Below are 24,337 nucleotides of genomic sequence, written 5' to 3'. Positions count from 1 at the left end.
ATTTAACAGATTTGTATCCTTATATTTTTTTTATTTGATCTCATTAATTGATTAATCATCTTTAATACACGGAAAAAAAGAATATTGTTATTTTGAAAATATCTTTAGTTTCAAAATAAAAATCTTGAAATAAGATTATATTGCGTTAAATAAAAAAAAATTTACTTAAATAAAGATTTATTTTAAGATTTTATATAGTTTAATCAAGAAAATAATATTCTTGTTATTTAAGAATAATTTTCTTGAATGGAAAAGATAAAATGTTGAATAGAAGATATTGTATGTTCAAATCGAAGATTATAATTTTCTTAGAATAAAATTATCAAAACAATTATATTATATTCTTGAAATAACAATTATAGTATTGAAATGAGACTATAATATTGTTGAAATTCAACATTTTCAAAGTCTTCTAAAAAAATTTTATATATTGTTGCATATATGTGAAACAATGAAGAGTTAATTTGACACTTGCTTTTTTTCATGCCAATATCATATTAAAATTGTAATTATTATAAAGGTTTTATTATATTTTTAAATAATTTTTTACTTTTTGTTTCTTCTTTCTGTAAGTTTTTGTGTTTTTAATGCAAAAACTGTTAACTGTCAATTTGGTAATTTGTTTTTTGACCAGCACAATTAATTTATCTAAAATCTCTTTAAAATCTGATGGTTAATTATAGATATTGAGATTATATTGATAGTAATTTAAAATATCATAAAACAATTGAAACATTTAATATTATTTTTTTTTATGTATAAAAATCTGTTTTTTGATCAGCGATTCATATTCATTCAATTAAAAGTTGTTTATAGTCATAAATATAACTTTCTGCAAATGTACATCATATATTATTTTTTGTTTAGTCAAAGCTTGGAAAGTGAAAAAAAAAATTGTTTTATAAATATCAAGAAAAACTTAAAAGTGAGGTAATTGATTTTTTTTTATAAACTTTGCTTTAACAATTATTATAATAAATTTCAGTTGTAGCTATTAATTAGTAGTAATTAATTAATTAGTATTTTGTTAAATTTTACACAAAGAGAATTTTCTCTTACTCTGAAAATCATGGTAATTGTAAGACAACGTAAACCTTAAAGAATTTTACTATACTTTTAACAAAATTTACTAAAGTTTACTAAAATTTTAATAAAATCAAGCAAAGTTTTAATAAATTTTGTTAGAAGTATAGTAAAATTCTTCAAGGTTTACGTTGTCTCATAATTACCACGATTTTCAAAGTAATTTTTAAGAGAAAATTCTCTCCGTGTGTTTATTATAATTAGCGTTCAAATAAATTCATATGATGCAATTAACCAAATCATTTCACCAGAGAAAGAGCAATAGTTTTGTTATATAGGAAAACAAATCGATTCGTATATATATATATATAGGAAATAAGACATAAGTGTCAATACACTACTATGATGTTTATTGATTTCGAAGATAACAGTTAAGTTTACTTTAAGATTTACTTGAGCTACTTCTAGCAATAGAGCGGATACCGACAAGCCAAGGCAGATGGATAACAGTACTGATCCACCTGAGCCCAAACTTCGATGATCTGGTTACTCGATCTCAATCGTCGTCGGTGAGTTTATCTTGTACGAAATTTACAAGATCTAGATTCCGAGCTAATGTCAGATAAGTTTGATATTTTGCTAAACTCAATGTTATTTAATTCTCAACGTATGAACGAGAAGGAAACTTGCGAAAGAAAAATTATTTTTCGACGAAAATCAACAGCTTGACGATGTTCATGGGGATAAGTAACAAGTTCGTGTTTGACGTAGAACGACGCGAAACGTCGAGGTGAAAATGTAAAATGCATCCGACGCTTTTCCAGTGATGCATCAAACTTTTTAAGTCGAGAAACTCTGGTAGATAAATGGTTAAGTGTCGTTTTTCTTTGCTGGAAAACCAATAGTTGAGCTCTACAGATATTTTTCAGTATTACGTGCGATGTAATATAACATAGAAAAGCCCTTCGCTTTTCTTTAAGACTATAGTTGTAGTCAACAAAACTGCACGAAAAGATGACGTTCATGCTAAAGTATCCAAAATTTAGCTGCGTGAATACAAATCTAAAAATAATTTTGTTAGAAATTATTCAAAATAATATATCAAAATAAATACAATATATAGGACACGCTCAATTGATTACTAGAATCATTACTACATTTTACATTTGAACGTTCTTCTAATTATTTTAATTTAACGTTTCGTTAAAATTGTTTTTCAATCTGTATCTAGTCAATTTGTTTATTTAGTTCAACAAAACTGTTTTTGTACATATTGAGAGAAAAAAATGCTAGTTTCAAATAAATATTTCTTTGACTAATACTAATAACATAATAAATAATTTTATAGAAAATCAATAATATTTATTTAAAACAAGTAATACTTTCTAGAATTTAGAAAATATTAATTGTTTGAAATAAATATTATTGATTTCCTATAAAATATGTTATTAATACTATTAAAAAAAATTTATTTAAATCTAGCATTTTTTTCTCTCAGTGCAGTTACGTGACAAAATAATAGTTTTCTTTTTTTCTGCAGAAAAAAGATCTCAAATTTTAACAATATTAATTAATTTTTTTAATAACTTATACTCACGATATTACTTACAATTCTTAATAACTTCTACATTAAAATATACAGTAGACTACAAATATCAATTTCGAAAATTTTATAACTAAGAAAGATAAGTCTTACTTGGTTTTAGTAATTGTACTTTCATTTATTAATCTATATTCTCTTATTATTACTTAATAATTTTACATATTGCAATTTTATTAGGTAATAATATTAATATCACAGAAATAACATTTTTAATATACAAACATTCTCAAGTTAACTCTCTTGACAGTTGCAAAGTGGTCCACTTTTGCAGTTAGAAATTACGGTATAGTCGAAAGTAAATACGACTTGGAATACTCCGCGGCGTTGAGTATTCTAAAACACGTTTCTGCGACATTTCTATATATCAAAGTACCTGTTAGGGCATCCGCTGCGTTTGACGGGCGGGACATTTCGATATATATCTCTGCTCGCGAGCCCCCACGGGTGGGCAAAAGGGTCTGCCCTAGACTCTAACGCGATAACCACGTCCATGGGCTCGCTCGTGCCGCCGGGCCATCGGGTTTCGCAGCCTCGCGGGCACCGCGTGAAACGGTTGTTATCTTCATCCTAGTCACGATCTATTTTCATCAAAACCGACGATTCAACCGCGAAACATGCGGCGGCTGTGTCCGGGACACATATGCGCGCGGCCTACGAGAAAAGAGAGACAATTTGTCGTTTCGCGTAACGGTTTCGCGTTACCCGCCCGCGAGAGAGGGGGAAGGAAAAGGCTTTTCGGCCCGCAGTTTCGGGCTCGAAATTGTCATTAACCCGTTCGTGCCATTTCACAGCGCCGTACGTACGGGTTACCGGAAATCGAAACTTGTTGCGCGAAACGCTATTCTCACGGTTAACTGTTCTCCCTCTGTTTCCTTTCCTCTTTTTCTCTCTCTTTTATTTCCTGCATACATATCTTTCTCTCTGTCTCTCTCTCTCTCTCTCTTTCTCTCTCTTCGGCTTGTCTGAGTTTGCCAAGTCTGACGTGTGTTACTACACCTACGCAACGCGACGCACGTCAATCGATGGCGCCGACGCGCTCGCCTCGCTCGCGCGTGCCTCCGCATGACGAGCTTAGATTAATTCCCGATGGCATCATTGATTTGCATGACAAGAGTTTGACGAGAAACGTCATTGCCGTCAGCTTAAGGCGTCCCTTGTTGTCAAGAACTCTTTATCTCCCTCATTGTTAGCGGCGGATTTTTCGAGGTCACATCATTAGCGAGATTGAAAATTTGATTGCCTGGTGCATTAATGAAATTACGCTTGATGAATACCAGTTTTATATATTTTTATTTTGCCAGTTGCGAATAACTTATTTTTATAAGCTGCGAGAATTATTAAGAAAATGAGTGAGAAACTTGCGAAGATGATTATTAAAAAGATAAACTTTTTTGTTATCAACAGATTATTAATTTTAATATTATCTAATTTAATAAAAATTATATAAAATTTACAAAATTATATATTAATAAAATACCCAGATTTAGGAAGAGTTAAATACATTTTTTTTTTTAATTATATCTTTTCAATACTTTACATTTTTATTTAATATTAAAAGCAATAGTAACAAAAATATGGAAGTAAATGAGAAATAAGTAATACAGATTCATTTCATAAAAATTTTAAAATTTAACAGAATACATTTTATTTTGTGTCTGCTAACGACACTTTAAGAATTAAGTGCACATTTGATGATAATTTTTGATTAATTTGTGTAGTTCATAATAATCAAACAATTTTATATATTAAAGTGTTGTACTCTTATAAAAGAAGGTTTATTGCAAAATATGTACATTATGATATTGTAGAATTTTGTAGAATATTTTACATTCATATTTTATAATTAAAATTATATTTTTATGGTTCTGATAAATTAAAAAAAGTTGTTATTTATTAATAATTTAATGACAATATTCGCTTTATATGAAAAATTTACAGTTTATATGTATAAAATGGTCCCGTTGCCCTCTGAAAAAAAACTTTCAGGAACAATATCATACATTAGAAATAAGATTAGAAGCCTAGAAGAAAAGATTCGCATTCCGCAAATTGGAAAATGAGAAAACAAAAATTTAGGTTATATACGCGTATAAAGTAGAGCAATATGAGAAAAAATTTTTTCGTTCTCAATATGAAATTCAATTCATTAGATTGATATTAATATGTGTACTTTAATTCTGGAAAAGAATTTCTAAATCTATACAAGAAATACATATGAAATCTCATTAATGATGTGCTGAATGACTCTACATTATTGACCTAGATCAAATTTCAAAGGCACTTCAGCAAACTAATTAAAGTAAACAAAAAATATGTCAGCTGTAAAAATAAATCTAAGCCAGTCTTATTTCAACATGTTTTCCTTTTTATTATCGTTGTCTTTCTTTTCTCCTTTTGAAGCTTGTTGCAAAAAGACTTATAACAAATTGATTTGCTACTGATAAAACATCAAACATTGTTGTAATATCGATATCAAAGACATTAAATCAATCGTCATATAATGTCCAATTTTTATTTGCATATAAATAGAAAAGTATCAAACAGAAAATATATAAAAAAGAGCCGCATTCGGCAAATCTCCCTTGCTAAAAAAATTAACCATTTCATACAATTTCAATTAGTTACTTTCTAAGAAATACGTACTTATCATAATTCTTTAGTAAGAATCGCAATAATTCTGTTTTAATTCAGCTAATTACGTAATGCGTTGTCTTTAACATGAGATATTAGGTTCTACTTCGAAGAAATGCGTCCGTAGGGAATATGCATATGTAGAGCCAGCCACACACGGTCAGAAACACGACTTGTGGGACGTCTAATCGTTTCTACTTTGATGCAAATCTACGTCGGATTCAACCATTATTTGCTATGTACACCGACAACGAACGATGTAATTAGCGATCCGGTACCGTATCCGGCACTCTCATTAAAAGCGTGATATTCGAGCAATTACGGGAGGAAAAAAAAAGAGAAGGAAAAAGACGAACGCGCAAAAAAACAGTTGCCACTCCTACCTGTAGGTTCTTGAAATGATGAGAGCCGCATAGCGAGCTCAGGAATCTGCTCAGAGCGCATTTCCGCGTGTGCTGCGTGATCCCTACGTTCGCTGCAGCTTCCATCGTAGTCTCTCGTCCGGTTGTCGGTGCCATGCCGATCTCCGACCCTCTTGCCATCTGAGAAAAGGTTGATAATTATGCCACTCGAGATATATTGAATATTTAAAAAAACATTTTCAAATAGACACATAAAAGATTACTATTAGACGCATATTGTAATTTGCATTAACACTCTTTCATAATAGTAAAACTATGTTTACCTTTAGTTTTTTATTAAGTTTTTAATAAATAAGTAATATAGCTACACACAAAAATATACAACTTTGCTGTTAAAAAATTCAATTACTTAACTTATTCATTTTATTTTATCTTTTGTTTAGTGAGTAATGCAGTCATCTCTGATAAATAATATTTTTCTTGATAATTATTAAAAAAAAATCTTGCTATAAAAATTTTACAAAAACTTATTATATAAAAAAAGTTTATACTTCTTTTTTCAAATTGTAACATTTTATTGAAAAGAAAAATCAAAATAACAAGGAAATTAAATTTATGTTTTAACACAATATTTTTTATTGAAATATTAAATTACTAGAATTCAATATATTTTGAATAAATTTGACGTTCATAATTTGATAAACTTATGATGGATTTCCAGATGTATAAACTTACGAACTTCCTTTACACTTATATATGAAATAAACTAAAGAAAGTCATCAATATTTATTTTTATGTGGATCTGTGTAACAGTTTAACCAGTTTGAAGTTTAAAATTGTTTACAATCATACATATATATTACTACCTAATAATTTATGAACACTTTTATATATAAGTACTCGTCGTTTGTCATCGTCACTGGTTCGTTTCTATTCATATTGTACATGTCATTAATTATTATTTTACACTCTATTAATTTCAACCTTCAGAGTCAAACTGTCACTTTACAGAGACAGGTCTAGACACATAACTTTTATTTTAATTTTAACTACCAAACGACACACGACATTAGTTCAATTTATTACATGGATTTCTTATCTTACGTTTGACTTGCGGAGTATCTATTATTATTATAATATCTACTATTATTAATAAATAATTAATGTTCTCGGAATTTATCTGACACACTTGTACTGACATTTATTTATTTCACACTTCTGACATTATTGGGTGAGTCACTTTTATTTTCTACATGTATTACGAATGATTTAACTTATGTTTACATTGTCGTTATTTTTCATCGTTTTTATATATTAGAAATCTTCATTAAGGCATGTTATGCTTTAATATCATGTTGAAACATTCTATCTATAAGATAACAAATCAACCTTATAGTTTTGGCAATATAAAAGTAATTCACGACCTCTGATCTAATCGCGAGATTGTGAATGCCGCTGATGGGAGCTGAAGGAAGCCGAAATTTTCGAATTGATGTAATATTATTTTGAATATAATGTATCACAAAATTGTGCTCTTCATTCATCAACGCACTGCGTCGTACTCTCATCATTCTCATTTCATTTTATTTCGACTTTTTAAGGGAATCTTATTTATGGTTATTTAATAAATAAAACAGTTTTAAGACGCCACAAACATGTCGAATAATCTAATATTTTTAATAATGTATTCAATTTATAAAAGAAAATTGTGTAAATTTTTACTTTTAAAGAATTTATTTTTAGTAGACTTTATGTGAATAAAAAATATAAATAATCACGTGGAAAAAAATATGTATAAATTAGAGGTTTTTATTTTTTTAATTATTTGAGCAGACCCATACAGCACAAGATATTCTATAAACATCCTAGAATATTCCATAAACATCCTAGATATTCATAGAATATTAATTGATAAAGTGCAATATTTAGTTTTTGAGGAGTAAAAAAGTGTCGGATACACACGGATGTTTGAAGACCTGTGTCAATCAATAGTGACGATCTTCTAACATTTATTCAATTCAAGTAATATTTACAGCATATATTTTTCTATGTATATACAAAAGTTAATTTTAAATAACTATATTACTTGTTTCAAGCATATATATTTTAAGACTTATCAAGAAAATATTGTGTAAAAATAACTTTTACATTTAAAAAAAACCAAAGTTGAATAATCGCTCTTAGCGCGAGAATGATAATTTCCTGCGTATAAAATATAGAAATAAAAGTATGTGTACTACTATTCTAATTTTAAGAAATTTTTCGACAAGTTGTTATTTATTTCGCGATTTTCAAATTATAAATTATTAAAAATAAAAGTTTTCTAGGGGGAAAAGAGAGAAGAGGGGAGAAAATCAACTGTAAAGGCGAAAGCTCTGAAAAGATATTTGAATTTCTTTACTTACAATTAGTGTGAAACAGGCATTGATATTTATGTTAATGTCACGGGCTTTTAATTACAAATACATCGAAAGCGCGTGTGTTTGAGGCTAATAAAAAACGATGATGCGAAATTTCGTCGCGCGTAACGTCGCGCGTAACGTCACGCCACTGCGCCGCCCACGGTCTCGGTTAATTTCGGGGTATCCGGCAGTATCGCCGTGTCACGATTCGTCGCGCAAACAGTACGGCGCACGGTGCATAAATGTGATTTAACGAAAGGCACACATTGTAACCGGCGGACGTGTTTGCTGGTGTTTGCCTGTAATGCGATAATCGTTGCCTACCCCAGCGCGCGATTGTTTGTACATACATGTCGGCCGCGAGCAGTTTCCGTAACGATAATTCCGCCCCATTCCGAGGGAGAGATCATGAAACACGTGAAATGCATACGTACGAAACGTACGCGCCGTATTGTCGGGAAAATTTATTACGATTTATTCGTCTCCGTCCTTGATTTGTATTTTTTTTCTCTCTCTCTCTGATTTCGTAAAAGGTTTACGAGGATTGCACCGCCAATTTTTAACGGTTCGTCGCGCAAAATGACAATTTTTGTGTAAGCGACACACAGTCCACAATTCGCGGTAAATAACCAAAATTTTCCCCGCAAATTCGATGCGACGACACGAGTTTAAAAATGCGACCGAACGAGTCCGAATGGAGTAAATATTAAAGAAAGATTTTGCCAATACCGATTTACACACCGAGAAAAAGAGTTGTTAATTAGACTAAATTTTTGAACTTGATTAAATTTCTTCAATTCAACTATTTATGTATTTTAGTCAAGTATATAAATAATTAAATTAAGGTTAAACTATTTTATGTACGCAGAGAATTTTATTATAAAATTTTATTTTATTAAATTAAAATTTACTAAAAATGTAGTAAAATTTACTATACCTTCAGTAAAATTTACTAAAAGTATAGTAAATTTTACTAAAATTATCCCACAATTATCAGGTTTTGAGGGTAAATTTTAAGAGAAAATTTTCTCTGTGTGTGTTTAAGTTAAATACTTGAACTGAAGAAACTTAATTAAGCTGAGAAATTTAATGTCAAATTAACAACATTTTTTTCTCAGTGCAAGTTTTTTAAAAACACTCTTTTATTTCTCGCTAAACTAAGCATTGCCGTCACATTAATATCTGATTTGCTTAGATATAAATTAAAAAAGTAAAATGCCGCAGTGTTTATATATATTTACTTTTTCTTTATTTAAAAGGCGGAGTCTCTTTATTGGCGAAGTCCAATATCGGAATGCCGTGTAACGCACGACGACGTCGCGCCTCCACCTTGAAAATCGAGCGTACGCATCAAAGGGAAAGGGATCTGACAAAGTGGTTTCGCCTTTCCGCACAGTTTCCCGTTTCCTCATTTTGTTCAGCGATTCGTCCGTCGCCCGCTCAGAGACTCGACCGCGATAATGGAGAAACGTGATGCGCGTGCACCGCACGAGCGTATCACTCATATCACGGTCATCATGCGCGCGGTTGTTAATAGAATGTATTATATACTCTTTCTCGCAGATATTCGAAATTTTAGCTGGCCGTTCGATAACGAGGTGCTCTCCAATGACGGAAGAGCTACGCGGATAATGATAACTTGTCTTGGTGGACTTATTGGAAATGTTAAAGCAGAGCTTTTCCTAATTTAATTATTACTTAATTTACTTATCTTTTAATTAATTTAATTACAACTTAGTCACCAAAATCTATCCAAATTGGGGATACCATTTTTTTCTTCAAATTTACTGAAATTAATGAAGGAAAGTTCCCAATATCTCTACGATGTAGCTCTTATAATCGATGTATCTACTGTTAAAATGACCTCCCTTTTTCTTTCTTGGAAAATACACATTGTGCTTTATTATTTATTTTTATTTTATATATATTAAATTTATCTTTACGATTTTGAGAAAGGTTATTTTTAAATTATATGTCACAATTTAATTCTAAGAAACATAAATATGTTGCTAGATGAATAACTTCAAAGTAACTTTAATAATATGTATTATATAAATTTTGAAAAAATCCATTTCCTTCAAATTTGTCATATTTGATATAAATTTCACGGATAATAAGATAAAAATTTAATAAACATCAAGGTAAATGTGTTTATATTAATCACAAATAATTGACAGTGACATTTATATCATCTATTAGCTATCGCCGCTTGCTAATTGTAAATATTCGTTTGATAATTGTTTAATTAATCAAAAAATTAATTAGCGCCAGAGAAACATTTGCCGTTCAATAAATAACGCACAAAGTAAAATATAATTAACTTTATATATTCATTTTTTCTTCTTACAAATATTTAAATTTTTTAATAAACATTACATTTCTTATCGTAATTTAATATCATCGTAATTTAGTATCATAATTTATAATTTCAACATTTTTCTATGCTAATCATTTAGCACAAAGTTTTCCATAATATGAATCTACGCTAATGAAATGCGAGCTAATTTTTTGTGGACCTCAAAGGATTTTTTATTCACGATAGGAATCAAAACTAAATTTCATAAACTATTACAATTATTAAACTCCCTGTATATAATCATAATCGCGTTCAAAACATTATTAATAGAAATAGAAAATAAGCTTTTTTTAGAAATAAGATTTTCATATCACACAACATTATCACACACAATAAAAAATAAAAAAAAAGAAGAAACAAAATATTGTAAATAAATTATCAATTTCACTTCCCTCTTTTTTTCATAATCACTAAAGCTGTATGGATCGCGAATGTATGCTGTTTTTTAAAATAGATTGCGGTCCAGATATCCCAATTTGAGAAATCTCGATTTAGCAGTTAAATCGACATTTATTTTCTTTAGATTACCATTACATAATTGTGAAAAGATTCTCGTTACTCCTCTAGTCCTCTGACATTTTTAAAATTTAAAAACATTGTTTTCCGATACAAATTGTAGAGAGACTACTTAACAAATTATTTTATGTGAAGCCTGAAGAACAAGATTTATTCAGCGGCTGATTGATTAAACATTTCTCTCGCGCTCGATAATGCACGATAATGACTCACCGTGATGATGGAGGGACGTGGCGCGCCGGTGAAATGCTCGATGACCTCCCAATTGGACTTCTTGATAGGCGGGGTGTGCGGCGTATTGGGGGTGTGCGGTTGCGAGGACGGCGTGGAGGGTTTTGAACCCGATGTATTGAACAGCAACTCGACTCGGGGTCGACTGCCATCATGACTGCTGCTCACATGTTGCCTGAGGCTGGCCCATCTTCTGGTGGTCCTGGGAGCCCCGGTTATCGTTCTGTGCCCGATTTCGCCCTGTCGAAATGAAAAGACACGATCACTCAATCGGCTCAACACGCTGTCACTTCGACGTCAGTTAACCATGGAATTTCTCTAAAAGTTATATTTGTGACAATATGGCATTACATCTTATCTTGTTTTATTTGAAAAATTGACAAATGAAAATTTCATTTTAGTTTCAATCAAGACCTCGTATTCTTCAGCATTTTAATATTTTGTGGAACAATGTCTCAATTGTATGCCCAATAGTAATAATATTTTTAAGTTACTTTCATATAGTAGGTTAAAAAAACAGGCAATTTTAAAAGAAAACAGTACAAACTTGATATAAGACTACTAATTAATTTGTTAGTATAATGACTATGGTCTATATACAAAAAATGTATTAATTAAAACTAATATTTTCTATGTAACAAACATTATCTGATGTGCATTATCTGATAAGCAAGAATGTAAGATCAATTTTTAAAAATTTGATACTTTTAAATTTCAACAGAATATTATATTTTTATTTCTATATTAAAATCATACAAGAGCACAACTTTATTTTTTGATAACAATTTATAGTATTTATAAGAAATTTCATTTTCTAGTTAAAAGCTATATATTGTTTTATTTCCGATATTCTCTCTCTCTCTCTCTCTCTCTCTCTCTCTCTCTCTCTCTCTCTCTCTCTCTCTCTCAACTCATGAAAATTGTTATTGAATAACATTTCTATAAAAATCATATTTTTCTTGGTGAAATAATATAAAATTTCTTTACGTAAGCAAGTTATGTTTTAAAATTAAGTTCAAGATTTATTATAGAAAAACAATTTTATATTTTTATTTATATACTATATATTAATATATTATAAGACAGTAACTTTTAAATAGAATATTTTTTTGTATTTGCATATAAATTTATGTGTAAAAGAGATTTACCAACATTTTTGCTAAAATTAAAAAAATATTATTTATTTGAAGGTATTGCGTTTTTACATAATATCTAATGTTTATGAGGACGAAGTTCATCGAGAAAGTAATATAGAAAAATAATTATTCTGTCGCCATTCAATTTAGATATCCATTTCTTCTATTATACTTTACCAGGAAAGATATTTCAAAGATATTTTTAATGTTGGATCTCAGGGGGAGTGTTGTGTCACAGAGACGCCATTATTTATGTCGCCTCAGGCGTCGAAAGTATCTACTTGGTTCTGCTCAAAGTGAAAGAGCTACGTCAAAAGAAAGTCGACACCCGTTACGTAAATTTTCGTAAGTTTCGTGCGGAAATTGCAGTACGAAGAGAAACGTGAAGAAGTGTTTTTGCACTACAATGCACAACGTCATGTATGAACAACGCCAAAATTCCCTCAAAGTCTCTCCCCTCTGGATGCATCGCTCGTCTCGTCTTCTTGCATTCACGAGATTACGAAAGTATTTTTTTAATGTCACCGTGACAGTAAACGTCAATTGATAAAAATTGTACTGTGTCGATTTTTACCCAAGTTTGAGTTACTTTTAACATTCAATTCATTCTATAGTTCGTTTCCTATTGCTCGATATGTCGTTTTTAGCTAAAACAATGGAGGTAAACAATTTAACTCGAAAAATATTACATTTGATTCACAAATTGAACTTATTATTTACTGCATATGTTAAAATATAGATATTGCTTACTTTACAAATAAACGACAAAAATTGATTAGAGGTTGTTCCCTTTTAACTGAATATTTTTAACTGAATACTTTTGTTTTAAAATAATTTATAAAAAAATAAACATTTTATGCAAATGGACGCTAAATAAATGTTCCATAGAATAGTTGTAACACAGAATTTCATTCTTCAACATTTAACAGTGCATTTAACTGTAAAAGCACCAAAGAACGTAAAGTTGTTCACCCTCCCCCCCACATCCCGAGAAAAGAAGTCGAATTTAAGTTCCCCGTGAGAGAGGGAGAGGGGGGGGGGGAGACGGAATTCGCGTTCTTAGACGGTATCAGAATGGCGGCGGTGCATCCTAAGCGGGAAGTGACGTTGTCGGGGCAACGTTGGCTCGGTACGCGGCGGCGTAAATCGCGTCAGCTGTCAGATACCTCAACCCCTCATCATCGTCCAACGTACGCGCGCTCACCCCTGCCGTCATCGTGAAAGCGCGACGCGAGTTGTCGACGCGGTAAAACGGAAAACGGCAGGCGGTAAAGCTCGCGAAGCGGAGCGCGCGCTTTTTCTGGATCGATGAGCGCGACAACCAACCAACCAACCCTCTACCCTCCCCCCCTCCCCCTGAAACTCAGTCGCGCGTGCAGGAAGGGCGAGAACACTGTGCGGCAAACCGCGGTGAACAAGCCGCCACACTGCTCGGCTCGGTCTCGCGTGCAGCCTTGCCTTTTCCCCCCGCGGAGCGCGCTCCTCACCTCACATTTCCAACGCGGCCTCTCGTCGTTGTGCGTTTTGCACGGCGCGATGCATATCTGGTGCGATGCAACCGGGGGGGGGGGGAGAGAGGGAGGGACAGGAGAACGTCATGCGAGAGTCCCGACCGCGTGCGTGCGTGGCCTCTCGTGAACACGCGGTGTTGTCTTTTGTTACAAACGGCGCGTAAACGGTCGCGAGGTCGAATTTACGGTAAATTATTTGCGGCACATATTTCATTACACGGCGAAAGATGATCGTACTAATTCAATTGGTATTCTGCGTAACGAGCGTCAACTTGGAACTTGATCGGCGAGTTAAATTTCGGGGGTCAGGTGCGAATCCAGTGGGGACTGTTGATTTTAATAAAATTTTATTGTATATTGTATCACGGATTGTTTTTTTCGAGGATCTCTTTAAGAAATTTTGAAATCTTTAATGTAAACTTCATCCTTGTAACTTCATCTTTTTATTTACATTTACGTATCTCATTATGATGCATTTTTTACACGAAATGAAAAATATGTATCCTAGTAATAATCCATAGTACTTGAAATGCTTGCGGCGTTTGAAAACATTGATGTTTCCTTTTTATTTTTCTTGTTTTTTCATCTCCAATCAATGTCACAGCCTTAATTAATTGTTGTACGTTGCAAATCGCACGAAACCGAGAATCCTTGAAATATTATATCAAAGAAGAGAGAAAAGAAGTGAAAGGGAAAAGAGTGAAATAAAGACTTGGGGTTTTCTTCTCGCGGGAAAAAAAAAACTTAATGCGACACTGACGTATCTTCGTTCGCGAATCCTCTCGTGTCGAGGGATTCGTGAGGGAGTTTCCGTTGAAGATGTCCCCGCATGTATGCTTTCTCCGAGCCTGAATCGGATTAAGGACCAGTCGCGAGTAATCTCCTTTTCTTACCTATTCATGTGTTACACGGGCTCGAGTGTTCCTTGAAGATTTTCTTCAAGGCTTTCAATGTATTGAGCTGCAGCGAGAGAACTCGAACTGAGTTACATAGGGTAGACCGGGGACAAAAGTAACAATTTGAGTTTAAGATTTTATAGCGGTCAAAACATGATATTTATATAAAAATAATTTACACTCTTAGATATAATATTTATGCAGCTAGAAAGTAGTTTTGGAAAAATTTTTTAATTCTTAATTCTTTAATTTTTAATTTAAAAAAAGACTGGTGCTTGAAGACTATATGGAAAACTGTTGAAATTATTTCAACCCCTGGGACGGTTGTAATAATAAAAGGGGCAAATTGTAACACATTATTTATGTGCAATATAATGGTTATTAATTATATTTTATTAATCAATATATTGTATATGTTACGTGATAGTTATAATTTGGATCATAAAATAATAATTTTTGAGCATAGCAACATATGTAAAAAATATTTTATTAAAGCAAAGATAAAAGCAAAAGAAGAATTGTAATGCCAATGAGCACTAATGAGAGCTTTTTAAAAGGAAAACATTTTGAAGACATTATCAACATTTCTTAAAGATATCTTTCAAAAGAGTTCTTTATAATATCTCTAGATTGATTATATAACAGTTTAAATATTATTCCGGATTTAGCATGATCAATTTCATGTGGAATGGCCCATATATTAACTTAATTATTACAGGGTCATGATACCACAGCAGCTGGCTCGAGTTTTGTACTTTGTATCTTAGGAAATCATCCGGACACTTGAGTACATTTGTTTACTTTAATAACAGTAACAATCTTATACTTTAAATTTGTTATCCAAAATTAATACACATACTGTTTCATTAAAATATTTGTTTGAAATTAGTAAAAATCTGTGAAAAAAAATTTATATGGGTTTAACACAGATTAATATAAATTTTCTTAAAATTAAATAAGATACTAATGAGATTTTAATAAAAACTCGGTTTTTTACTAAAACTTTATAAACATTTAGTTTTAATTATGTATAGTACCATATTAAGTATCATATAGCCTTATTAAATGTCTTTATAAGGATTGGATAAAATAAAGATTTATATTAAATTATATAAAGTTCCTTATTATAAGTTTCTTAATCGTTTCAAGTTCGATTTAAATTGGTTATATTTTAACTATAGAACAATTTTTAAGAATAATCTCCAAAAAATTGTTTATATAAAACATATATAAATATAGATAAAATATGTCCGTATATGTTTATACTATAAGATTCACGAAACCCGATCGAAAACCGATGTCAATTGAATCATCCGACGAATGATAAACGGATAAGAAACTTGAAGAAATTCTCTTCTTGAATTTTGTGACTTGACTAAGGATCATATTGCAAAAATATACATTAAAGATTATGTGCATTAACAGCAGATAACTTATATTACGTTTATTATGTAATCTAGCAAAATAAATTTGTTATTTTTATTTTGCTTCAGAATGTTACAACTGTCAATTTGGATATTGATGTTACTATCATCTCCTGACTATCTTTATATGATTTTTAATTTTTTGACAAATACTTAGATAAAAATTAATTCAAATATGAAAATTATTAACACAAATAATTACTGAAATATGTTGAGAAAATACATTATATCTGTAGAGTCCAAAAAGAAAGATATTTGAAATCTTATATATATGAAGAGACTTACTTGAGGCATTAAAAAAGTGACTCCTGCTTCTATTAACGTCACTTTCCATAAAAACTAATGAAACATTAATAAACAAATGCTAATCTCTTAATAAATATTGTGTCACAGATATACGAATATATCTGTTATTCTTTAGCAAATATTTGCAATGTTACAACCGTATGGTATTACTTTTGTTCCTAGTCTACCCTACGTCTCGTACTGCTAACCAAAAGGAGTAATTCTGTAAATAGCAGTCAAAATTTCCTCATCGGAAATTTTACGATAGAATTAAATTCGAATTTATCATTTCTAAATTTTGTAAAGTGCATACAAAATTGATTCAGTACATCTGAAAATTACTCAATTTTAGGTTTCCTTTTCTAAATAACATTCTGTTATTTATACAAACATTTATTCTACAGACTTATAATGTTGGATTAAATTAAGATAATGGAAATTGCTACATATATTTTTTTAATATTGAAAAGATATCAAATTTTAAAATATAAATTTATATTTTAAAAAATATATAAAGTAATGTAATAGAGATTTGAAAAATATGTAAAAAAAAACGAAAATGTAAATTAAAAAGAAATTCTTGCTATTGTCTTAGTATTCTTTTGGGGACGCTGCCTCGAAGATTAACTCTAAATCCATCCCTCTTTTGAAACGCGAACGAGCTGACTCCTCAAGTATTCGTGCCGTGACAAGCCCAGCGTGCGCATGTTTTCCGTTGCTTTTCCACACAGTACACGCCTCCGGTACATATCCGTAGACGTTCGTACTTTCTTCCGATTTCACGCTTCTTTTCGTGTATCATACGTATATCATGTTCACTAGGCAGTTTTCAGCTCACCGAATCTCCCAACGACGACGGGAACTTTTATCGTTGCGTCGCTACGAGTTCATGTAATTTTTCGTGATAACGATTTTACGGATACGTCGGCGTAATGCGCTTTTTAACACTGCTCCGGTATCGCGATGCATGACATTTAATTCGCTTTGAAGGTGAAAAATAACGGTTTTGTATTCGAACGCTTCGCAAAATGAACACTTTCTACGCGGAAATCCATTAATTTTCGCGCAGCATCCTTAATTCTAGCGCATTTTGATCGATGATCGTTATCGCGAGGATAATTCTCGCGCGAGATATTGCCTACTTTCCTTTATGTACTATTATAAATAAAATATAGCATGTAGTATATTCATATATTATAATATTTCATCATTATAATGTCGTTAATAAGTTAAAGTTTATATGTGTTTCAAAAATAACTAATTAAAGTTAAAAATTATTTGAAATTGACTAAATTAAGTTAAAAGTTATTAATTTTGTAACTTTATCATTGACTTTTAATTTTTTAAATAGTTACTGCTTAACCCTGCCTATAATTAATTGAAACGTCTTACATAATTATTTGGTAATTCAAGAATTTACTTTCAGAATTGTGTTTAGTTAAATTTTTAAAACTTTTCCCAAGATGCACACCTTTATATAGAAATTGATCTGATTTTTCTCTCATTCAGTTTTGCTTTTTTCGAGTTTCAATAAATAAAAGGTATATAAAAATAATGATTTCGCTAAAATACGTAAAAATTCAGCTGAATGCACAAATCTGAAAATAAATTATTTATTTATAAGATATCTATTCATAAATACTCATCTAATTAAATTTTAGAACTAAAATTTATCCCAGTAAAACCTTCTTCTCATGTACTTCTATAAAATTCAAACGATTACGTCACGTAATCCTTCCCGCGATATATAAATCCTTCGATATTTCATACCGCGTGCTCTTTGATATCGCGTGTTACGTAATCGTTCTATTATGACTGACGAGGTTCCCAGAGAGAACGTAGAGAGTCCGACATTGTTCTACTTTCGCGAACTGTGTATACGTCGGAGCGTACATTGACTTGTATCACTTAATTGGTCTTCGCGTATTGTTCCGACATTCGGCTAATGAATTTTCAGAAGGATGTAAAATTCTCGGAACACTCGGTTAACGAGTGTTTACTTCGTATTGTTAATACATTCAATGATTCTTTCATTTAATCTTTAGAAGTACAGTATATTATACCTTTACATTATATCTTTTAAAAATTAAAAAAAGATTATTTCTTTTATTCCAATTTCTTTGTAACTTTATATTTAGTAGAATTCCAAATTTTAATCTAAATCTGGAATCAAAATTTTCTAATTTACAACAGTTGATTCAATATAACAACGCAAAGTTCGACAAAATGTAAAATGTAAAATGTTGATTATAAAATAAGCATTTTCATGTAGTACATGCAATCATAATTCTAGTAAATGCAACTTTTTTAACATTTGCTCATAATACACGTAATATTTTTTAACATTTCCTCATACATTCCTACACACATACACACATTAAGTAATAATAAAATTTAACTATAATAGTTAAAATTTAAATAATTTGTAGATATACAACTGACACCAAAAATAATGAAAAGTTATAGCGATTGCAATAATTGTTTTCTCTCATTGTGTGTGTGTGTGTGTGTGTGTGTGTGTGTGTGTGTGTGTGTGTGTGCGTGTGTGGATGTACATGTATTTAATAATTAAATCAAATCTTTTCTGACTTTTATCATAGAAAATATGAAAGGACAAGCGCGAAATTATACATTTAGTTTTAGTAGAAATGAAATCTCGGAGAGTTACAGTTACGAGGAAAGCGAGAAGTAGCATTTCTTGTATTAAAAGCCTTTTAACCATGGTTTTCATGAGCGCAAACAATTAAGTGTGGAACACACGGCGCGTTTAATGATAGAACGAAATAAAATGAATTTTACTTTCTTTTCTGAATTATTCACGTGATTATTCACCTCGCAATCGCGCACTTTTTTCTGTTCACACATTGCGCTCCATTGATTAAGCAAAAATGCCAACGTGATTTCGCTTGCGCAGACGGCGATGATTTATTATTCCAGATGCTACGTTCCTTTTGCGTTTTTCCATCAATGAACTTTAATCACGTTACTTGTACGCAAATATCAAAAAATTAATTCCGTTTGTTAATCAAAATCATTGTATTTAGTTGCCCGAACGCGACATATCAATGTCGCAATCAACGTGATATTAATAATGTAACAAATTATGTAAGTGCTTAACGCAATTTAATACACATGTATACACTGAAAAAAAATTTACTAAATTAAAATAAATATTTTTTTTAATAGTACCATGCAGAAGTTTCGTAAAAAATAAATAATATTTATTTCAAATAAGATAATATTTTCTATAATTTAAAAAATGTATAATATATTTTACACTATGTATAAAGATTAAATAAAAAATGAGTCGAAAGATTTTGTAGCTAGGTGAAAAACGCAAAAAATGTCTCCCTAGTGCACAATAAATAAAAACATAAGAAAAGCTAGACATAAATCGCGCTTTTCTGAAAATTATGTGTCTAAAATTAAATAATTATGTGCCTACAATCGAAATACATGTATTTAATAACTTAACTTATTTTTAAGCAATAATAAATTGAGCACCAGATCAATATGCAATTAATCACGAGAAGAAAATTATTGTGTCTCGGTCAAAGCGAATCTTGATGCTTAATAAAATTTCCGTACCAATTTTTAAATATACGTTTTTAATTCCACATAAATGCGCGAATGATGCGAGTTATCGGACTTGAAACGCAATCATATCGGTCCAACGCTCAATCTACAAAGCGCGCGCCACATATAATGGCGGCTGAAACAAGTTTTGTGGAATGTAATATTCGCTCGATTATTTATAGTAAATATAAAATTCAACGGCGCTCTTAAACATTCTTTTATATACGTAGGTCGAAACATACTCTGTGGCATTTCAGTTGGTTTTCGCGTTTATTTAATATCTTCGTTATGAATGAAGGTATCCTGACGTTCTACGGTGCTTTCTGCGGACGGTTTGATTCAACTTCTCGTTAACTCGAAGACAAGCCCGCCTCACAAAAGGGCATCGGTGGCTCATAATCGATTATTATTACATGTGCGCGGCGGCTCGGTCGCGCCGGTCGTTACCTGTGGAAAATTGCCGGTGAAAATGATCAGCGCCGCGCTTAAATTATTCAACGGTGACGTTTCCGCGGGGTTTCGTGCTGATTAGTTGGGTAAGCTCGCACGCGAGGATCCAAGAAATGCGCCCGCGAAATGGACCCGCGAGGACGACCGGCCCCGCGAGCGCGCGCGTGCTATATATTTCACCGCATATTACCGGTGCCGCATATTGCGCTCCGGCGTTTCCCGGCACGTCCAATTCAAAATGTTTTCTTTTTCTCCGTTCTAGCTTTCTAACGACGTACGTGCGCTTTTTCACGCCGCGCCAGTCGCCAACGCGAACCTCATTTGTAACGGTCAAGTATCAAGCCACCTAAGAAATGTACTTCGCGCAGCTAATATCGCTTCGGGTCAACAACATAAAATTGCAGACATTTTTACAAAAAAAAAAAGAAGTATACGTTACATTATGATAAATAATTTGAGAATCGTATTGTAGCATTCTGCAAAAAGTGAAGGAAAATATCGCAATACTGACGTAGGTTTTCTGAAACAAAATCCTCTCCTTTTTCAAAAATTAAACATTTAACTTTATTAATACTGAAAAAAAATCATAATTATTAGATAATTAAAAAAGTAAAAAATTTATAGTTTTATACATTCATGACTTTTTTTTTATTAAAGCTACCAAAACTTCGAGTGCTAAGAGTAAAATTTACACAATTTTTTTGCAAATTGCAATAGTTTAAATAACAGTGATTACATTATTGATAATAGTAGATCATTGTACATGTCTATAGCATCCTAAAACTGTTTTATTTATATTTTTCTTACAATATAATTTGAGATATAAAATTGAAGTGCAAATTGACACACTTATCGATGAAACAAACTGTGAGATAAGAAAATCCAAACAATAAAAGAGCAATAAAAGAAATTTAAATTAATAAGTTAATCTAATCTTTATATGTTGTCGCGCTACACGTTGCATCTTGCGAAACAACGCATAAGGTATTTGTATAAAAATTAAGACAAAAAAATTAAGTATGTTTTATTATCAAAACAAAAGGCTTCTAGAAATTTTTATATAAATGTAAATATTTTTTACATGACTCATGTTAAAAGAACAAAAAAGAAAAATGTAACATTATTGCTTGTTATGTCGATTTTGTCAAATATTTATCTATGCTTATCTTACGTGAAAAATTTAATTATTGTAACATTTAAAACAATATAATAAAAACTGCTGTATTATCTGACAGCAGACACCTTCTAATTTGTAATTTTGTTTCCAAAGCTTTATTTTTAGTTTTTTAAGAAAAATACAATTTTAAAAACAAAATAATACGTCGGCATTCCTTTATAGTAAGGAACTGTAGGAAATTTGAAAATAAACCGTTCCTTTGGATTAGAATTCTAGCATATGAAATGTGAATATTATGATAATTGCGGAGCATTTTAATAACCAAAACTTTGTACTGGAGTTTAAATGGGCGAGCAAATTATTTTCTAGAATTCCTTAGTTTCAAGTTTTAGTGGGCAAGTGGCTTCATTTGCGTTGTTAATGCGTTGCGCCTTGAATTCGTTAGTAAGGTTTCCATTACAATCGTGAATACGCATATATTCAATATACATTGCATGTAGTTAGAAAGCATAATAAATAATGATATAACTATAATTGTATATAATCAACATAATTACAACTATTTAGAGAAAAAAAATTATATATAATTACAGAAATTATAATTATCTGTATGGCAAGAAACATTTTCAGAATCAATGATTTTATAATCTTAATTAACGAAAAATGCGTGTATAAAAATATATATATGCTTTTGTGCGCGTTCGAAACGTACAGTTGAAAAATATTCCCAGAACATACTCTCAAGCAACATTCTGAATTCTAGTATAACGTTATTGAAATCAAAACGTTTGCGAAGGAAGCGACGGAAATAGATCGGCTTTGCATTATCCACTTTATCTGTGCAGGTGAGGTACGTGTTTCTCGCCACTTCACCAATAGTGACTATTGTGATCAGAGGACATATGCAACGAATAAAAGAATATATGAAATTACAAAGAATCCCTTTTGTAGAATTATGTGTCAAGCAGATATATTCGAAGAGGAAACATACAGAAGGAACGAAAAAAGTATAATATATTGTATTTGAAAAGTTTCATTTATATTGTCAACTGCATCATAGTGGTGCATGAATGTTAAATTTAATTATTCTCAATTTTACATTCTCTCTAAGATAATTAAACATAACGTGCGATGTAAACCACCATAAATGTACTTCATGATATATCACTTTACTTGATAAAGCATAATTAAAGGATAGATTACTCATTTCTTAATTTTTTCTTTAATTCCGAATTAACCGTAACTTTTGCTACACCTGACAAATCTTTTGCTTCCGTTCTTATTGATCGTAATTTCTTCGCTCTATTGATTGCATCGTTAATTTTTTACACTTTATTTAATAGAGTAAATTATGTAGAATCTATTACATTATTTATTTGAAATTTACTTTACATAAATTCCTTGCTTTATGTATATCCATATTTAATAATCTAGCATACATTAATTTATTATATCGCATAATATACAATCTTGGCTAAAGTTATTAGGCTAATTATCTAGCTTTTCTTTGAAATTCTTTCATCTATTTCTTATTACTTAGTTACTGATATTATAGGGGAAAGTCATTACATGCCAACCCCATCTAAGTCCTTCATCAATATTCTTTTATATCTTTACTTGGTATTAAGTAACATTTAATGAAACACCCAAGTGACATCATAAGTGAAAACAATGAGAGTTTTATTATCACCAGTAATCATTAAAAAAAAGAATTAACTCTTTTAGTCGACTATACTGGCAAATGTTAATTTATTAATCGATTTAATTAAAATCAGCACTGCGTTTTGATCTTCGATTTAAATTCTTTTTAAGTGTGTTGCTAACAAAGTTGAAAATTTTACAGAGACAATTGCCAGCAATTACACGGCTGAAACATTAATAATTAAAATTACAGTTCAAATAGTAAAATAAAAATTGATGGAGTTGAAGGTTCGTGGACTTACGTGTTACTGGTGTCAAAAATTAAATTAATTGTCGTTGCCGTACCGTATTGGAAGGCCAAGGTACAAAAACATGTCGTTAACACGGACGGAAGTACGAATACTACTGAGAATACAACAACCTTAAAAACCACGATCCTTCTTTGTTTCTCGAAACAAAGAATATAATTAAAAAATTGTAATTTCTGTTCCCATCGCGTAAAAAATATAAATCATCGAATACTTTTTTATGCCAAGGTCGCTTAAATTTACTTTATGTCGCTGCGTTTATTTCAAATCGATCGACCATTCATTATCTTCCTTTGCAACGACGGTCCATTAATGAATTACGAAACCAATTTTTCAAGCGTAAATGGGATCGCGGCGGTAAATGGGATCATGCGGCATGAAATGCATTTAAGGTGAACTTCCCCCCCTCCCCCTCCCTTCGCATACATATATACACGTGCATTCGTAGTGTCCCATCGCGGATGCCATTGTGCACACGACAGCTCAGTTATACAGTAGCAGATTACACCACATATTCGAGACAAAATCCGCTTTGTCCCGGACTTGCATCCCCCAGCTAGAAAACGCTGGACCCGAGTGAGTATTAAGGCATTACGCGCATTCCTCGACCGCGTAATACTCGCGGGCGCATTAAATCGTCGCGAACGCAACGCGCGGAGACGTGCCCATAAAGAACCGGAGAACGTTAAAACGATAATGCTGACCCGTTGCGAGTACCGGCGCGATTATCGGGGAAGGTAATTCGCGCTTTCACAAGTACCCCGTAAACGTCGCTCCCCTCCCCTTCCTCTTGAACGTATCGTTTAACGTCAATCGTCGATTTAATCGCGGTCTTACCGGGCTCCATTTTTAGCGCATTATATTTCCGA

General features: G+C 31.5%; 1 protein-coding gene across 2 annotated transcripts in view; it reads right to left on the bottom strand.

Moving 5' to 3' along the window:
* LOC105838640 (adenylate cyclase type 6) overlaps nucleotides 1–24,337 on the bottom strand; it is a 163,567-nt gene that overhangs the window by 91,764 nt on the left and 47,466 nt on the right. For both annotated transcript variants that reach the window (XM_036293405.1, XM_036293406.1), the window contains 2 exons: nucleotides 11,107–11,364; nucleotides 5,641–5,799 (listed from right to left, as the gene is read on the bottom strand). In XM_036293405.1, the coding sequence (XP_036149298.1) occupies nucleotides 5,641–5,799; nucleotides 11,107–11,364 (417 nt within the window). The remainder of the gene's footprint in view (nucleotides 1–5,640; nucleotides 5,800–11,106; nucleotides 11,365–24,337) is intronic.

Source organism: Monomorium pharaonis, chromosome 10 (genome assembly GCF_013373865.1).
Source record: "Monomorium pharaonis isolate MP-MQ-018 chromosome 10, ASM1337386v2, whole genome shotgun sequence".
Taxonomy (NCBI): domain Eukaryota; kingdom Metazoa; phylum Arthropoda; class Insecta; order Hymenoptera; family Formicidae; genus Monomorium; species Monomorium pharaonis.
Note: the sequence above shows the minus strand (reverse complement) of the source record. Positions and strands in the feature narration are given on the sequence as shown.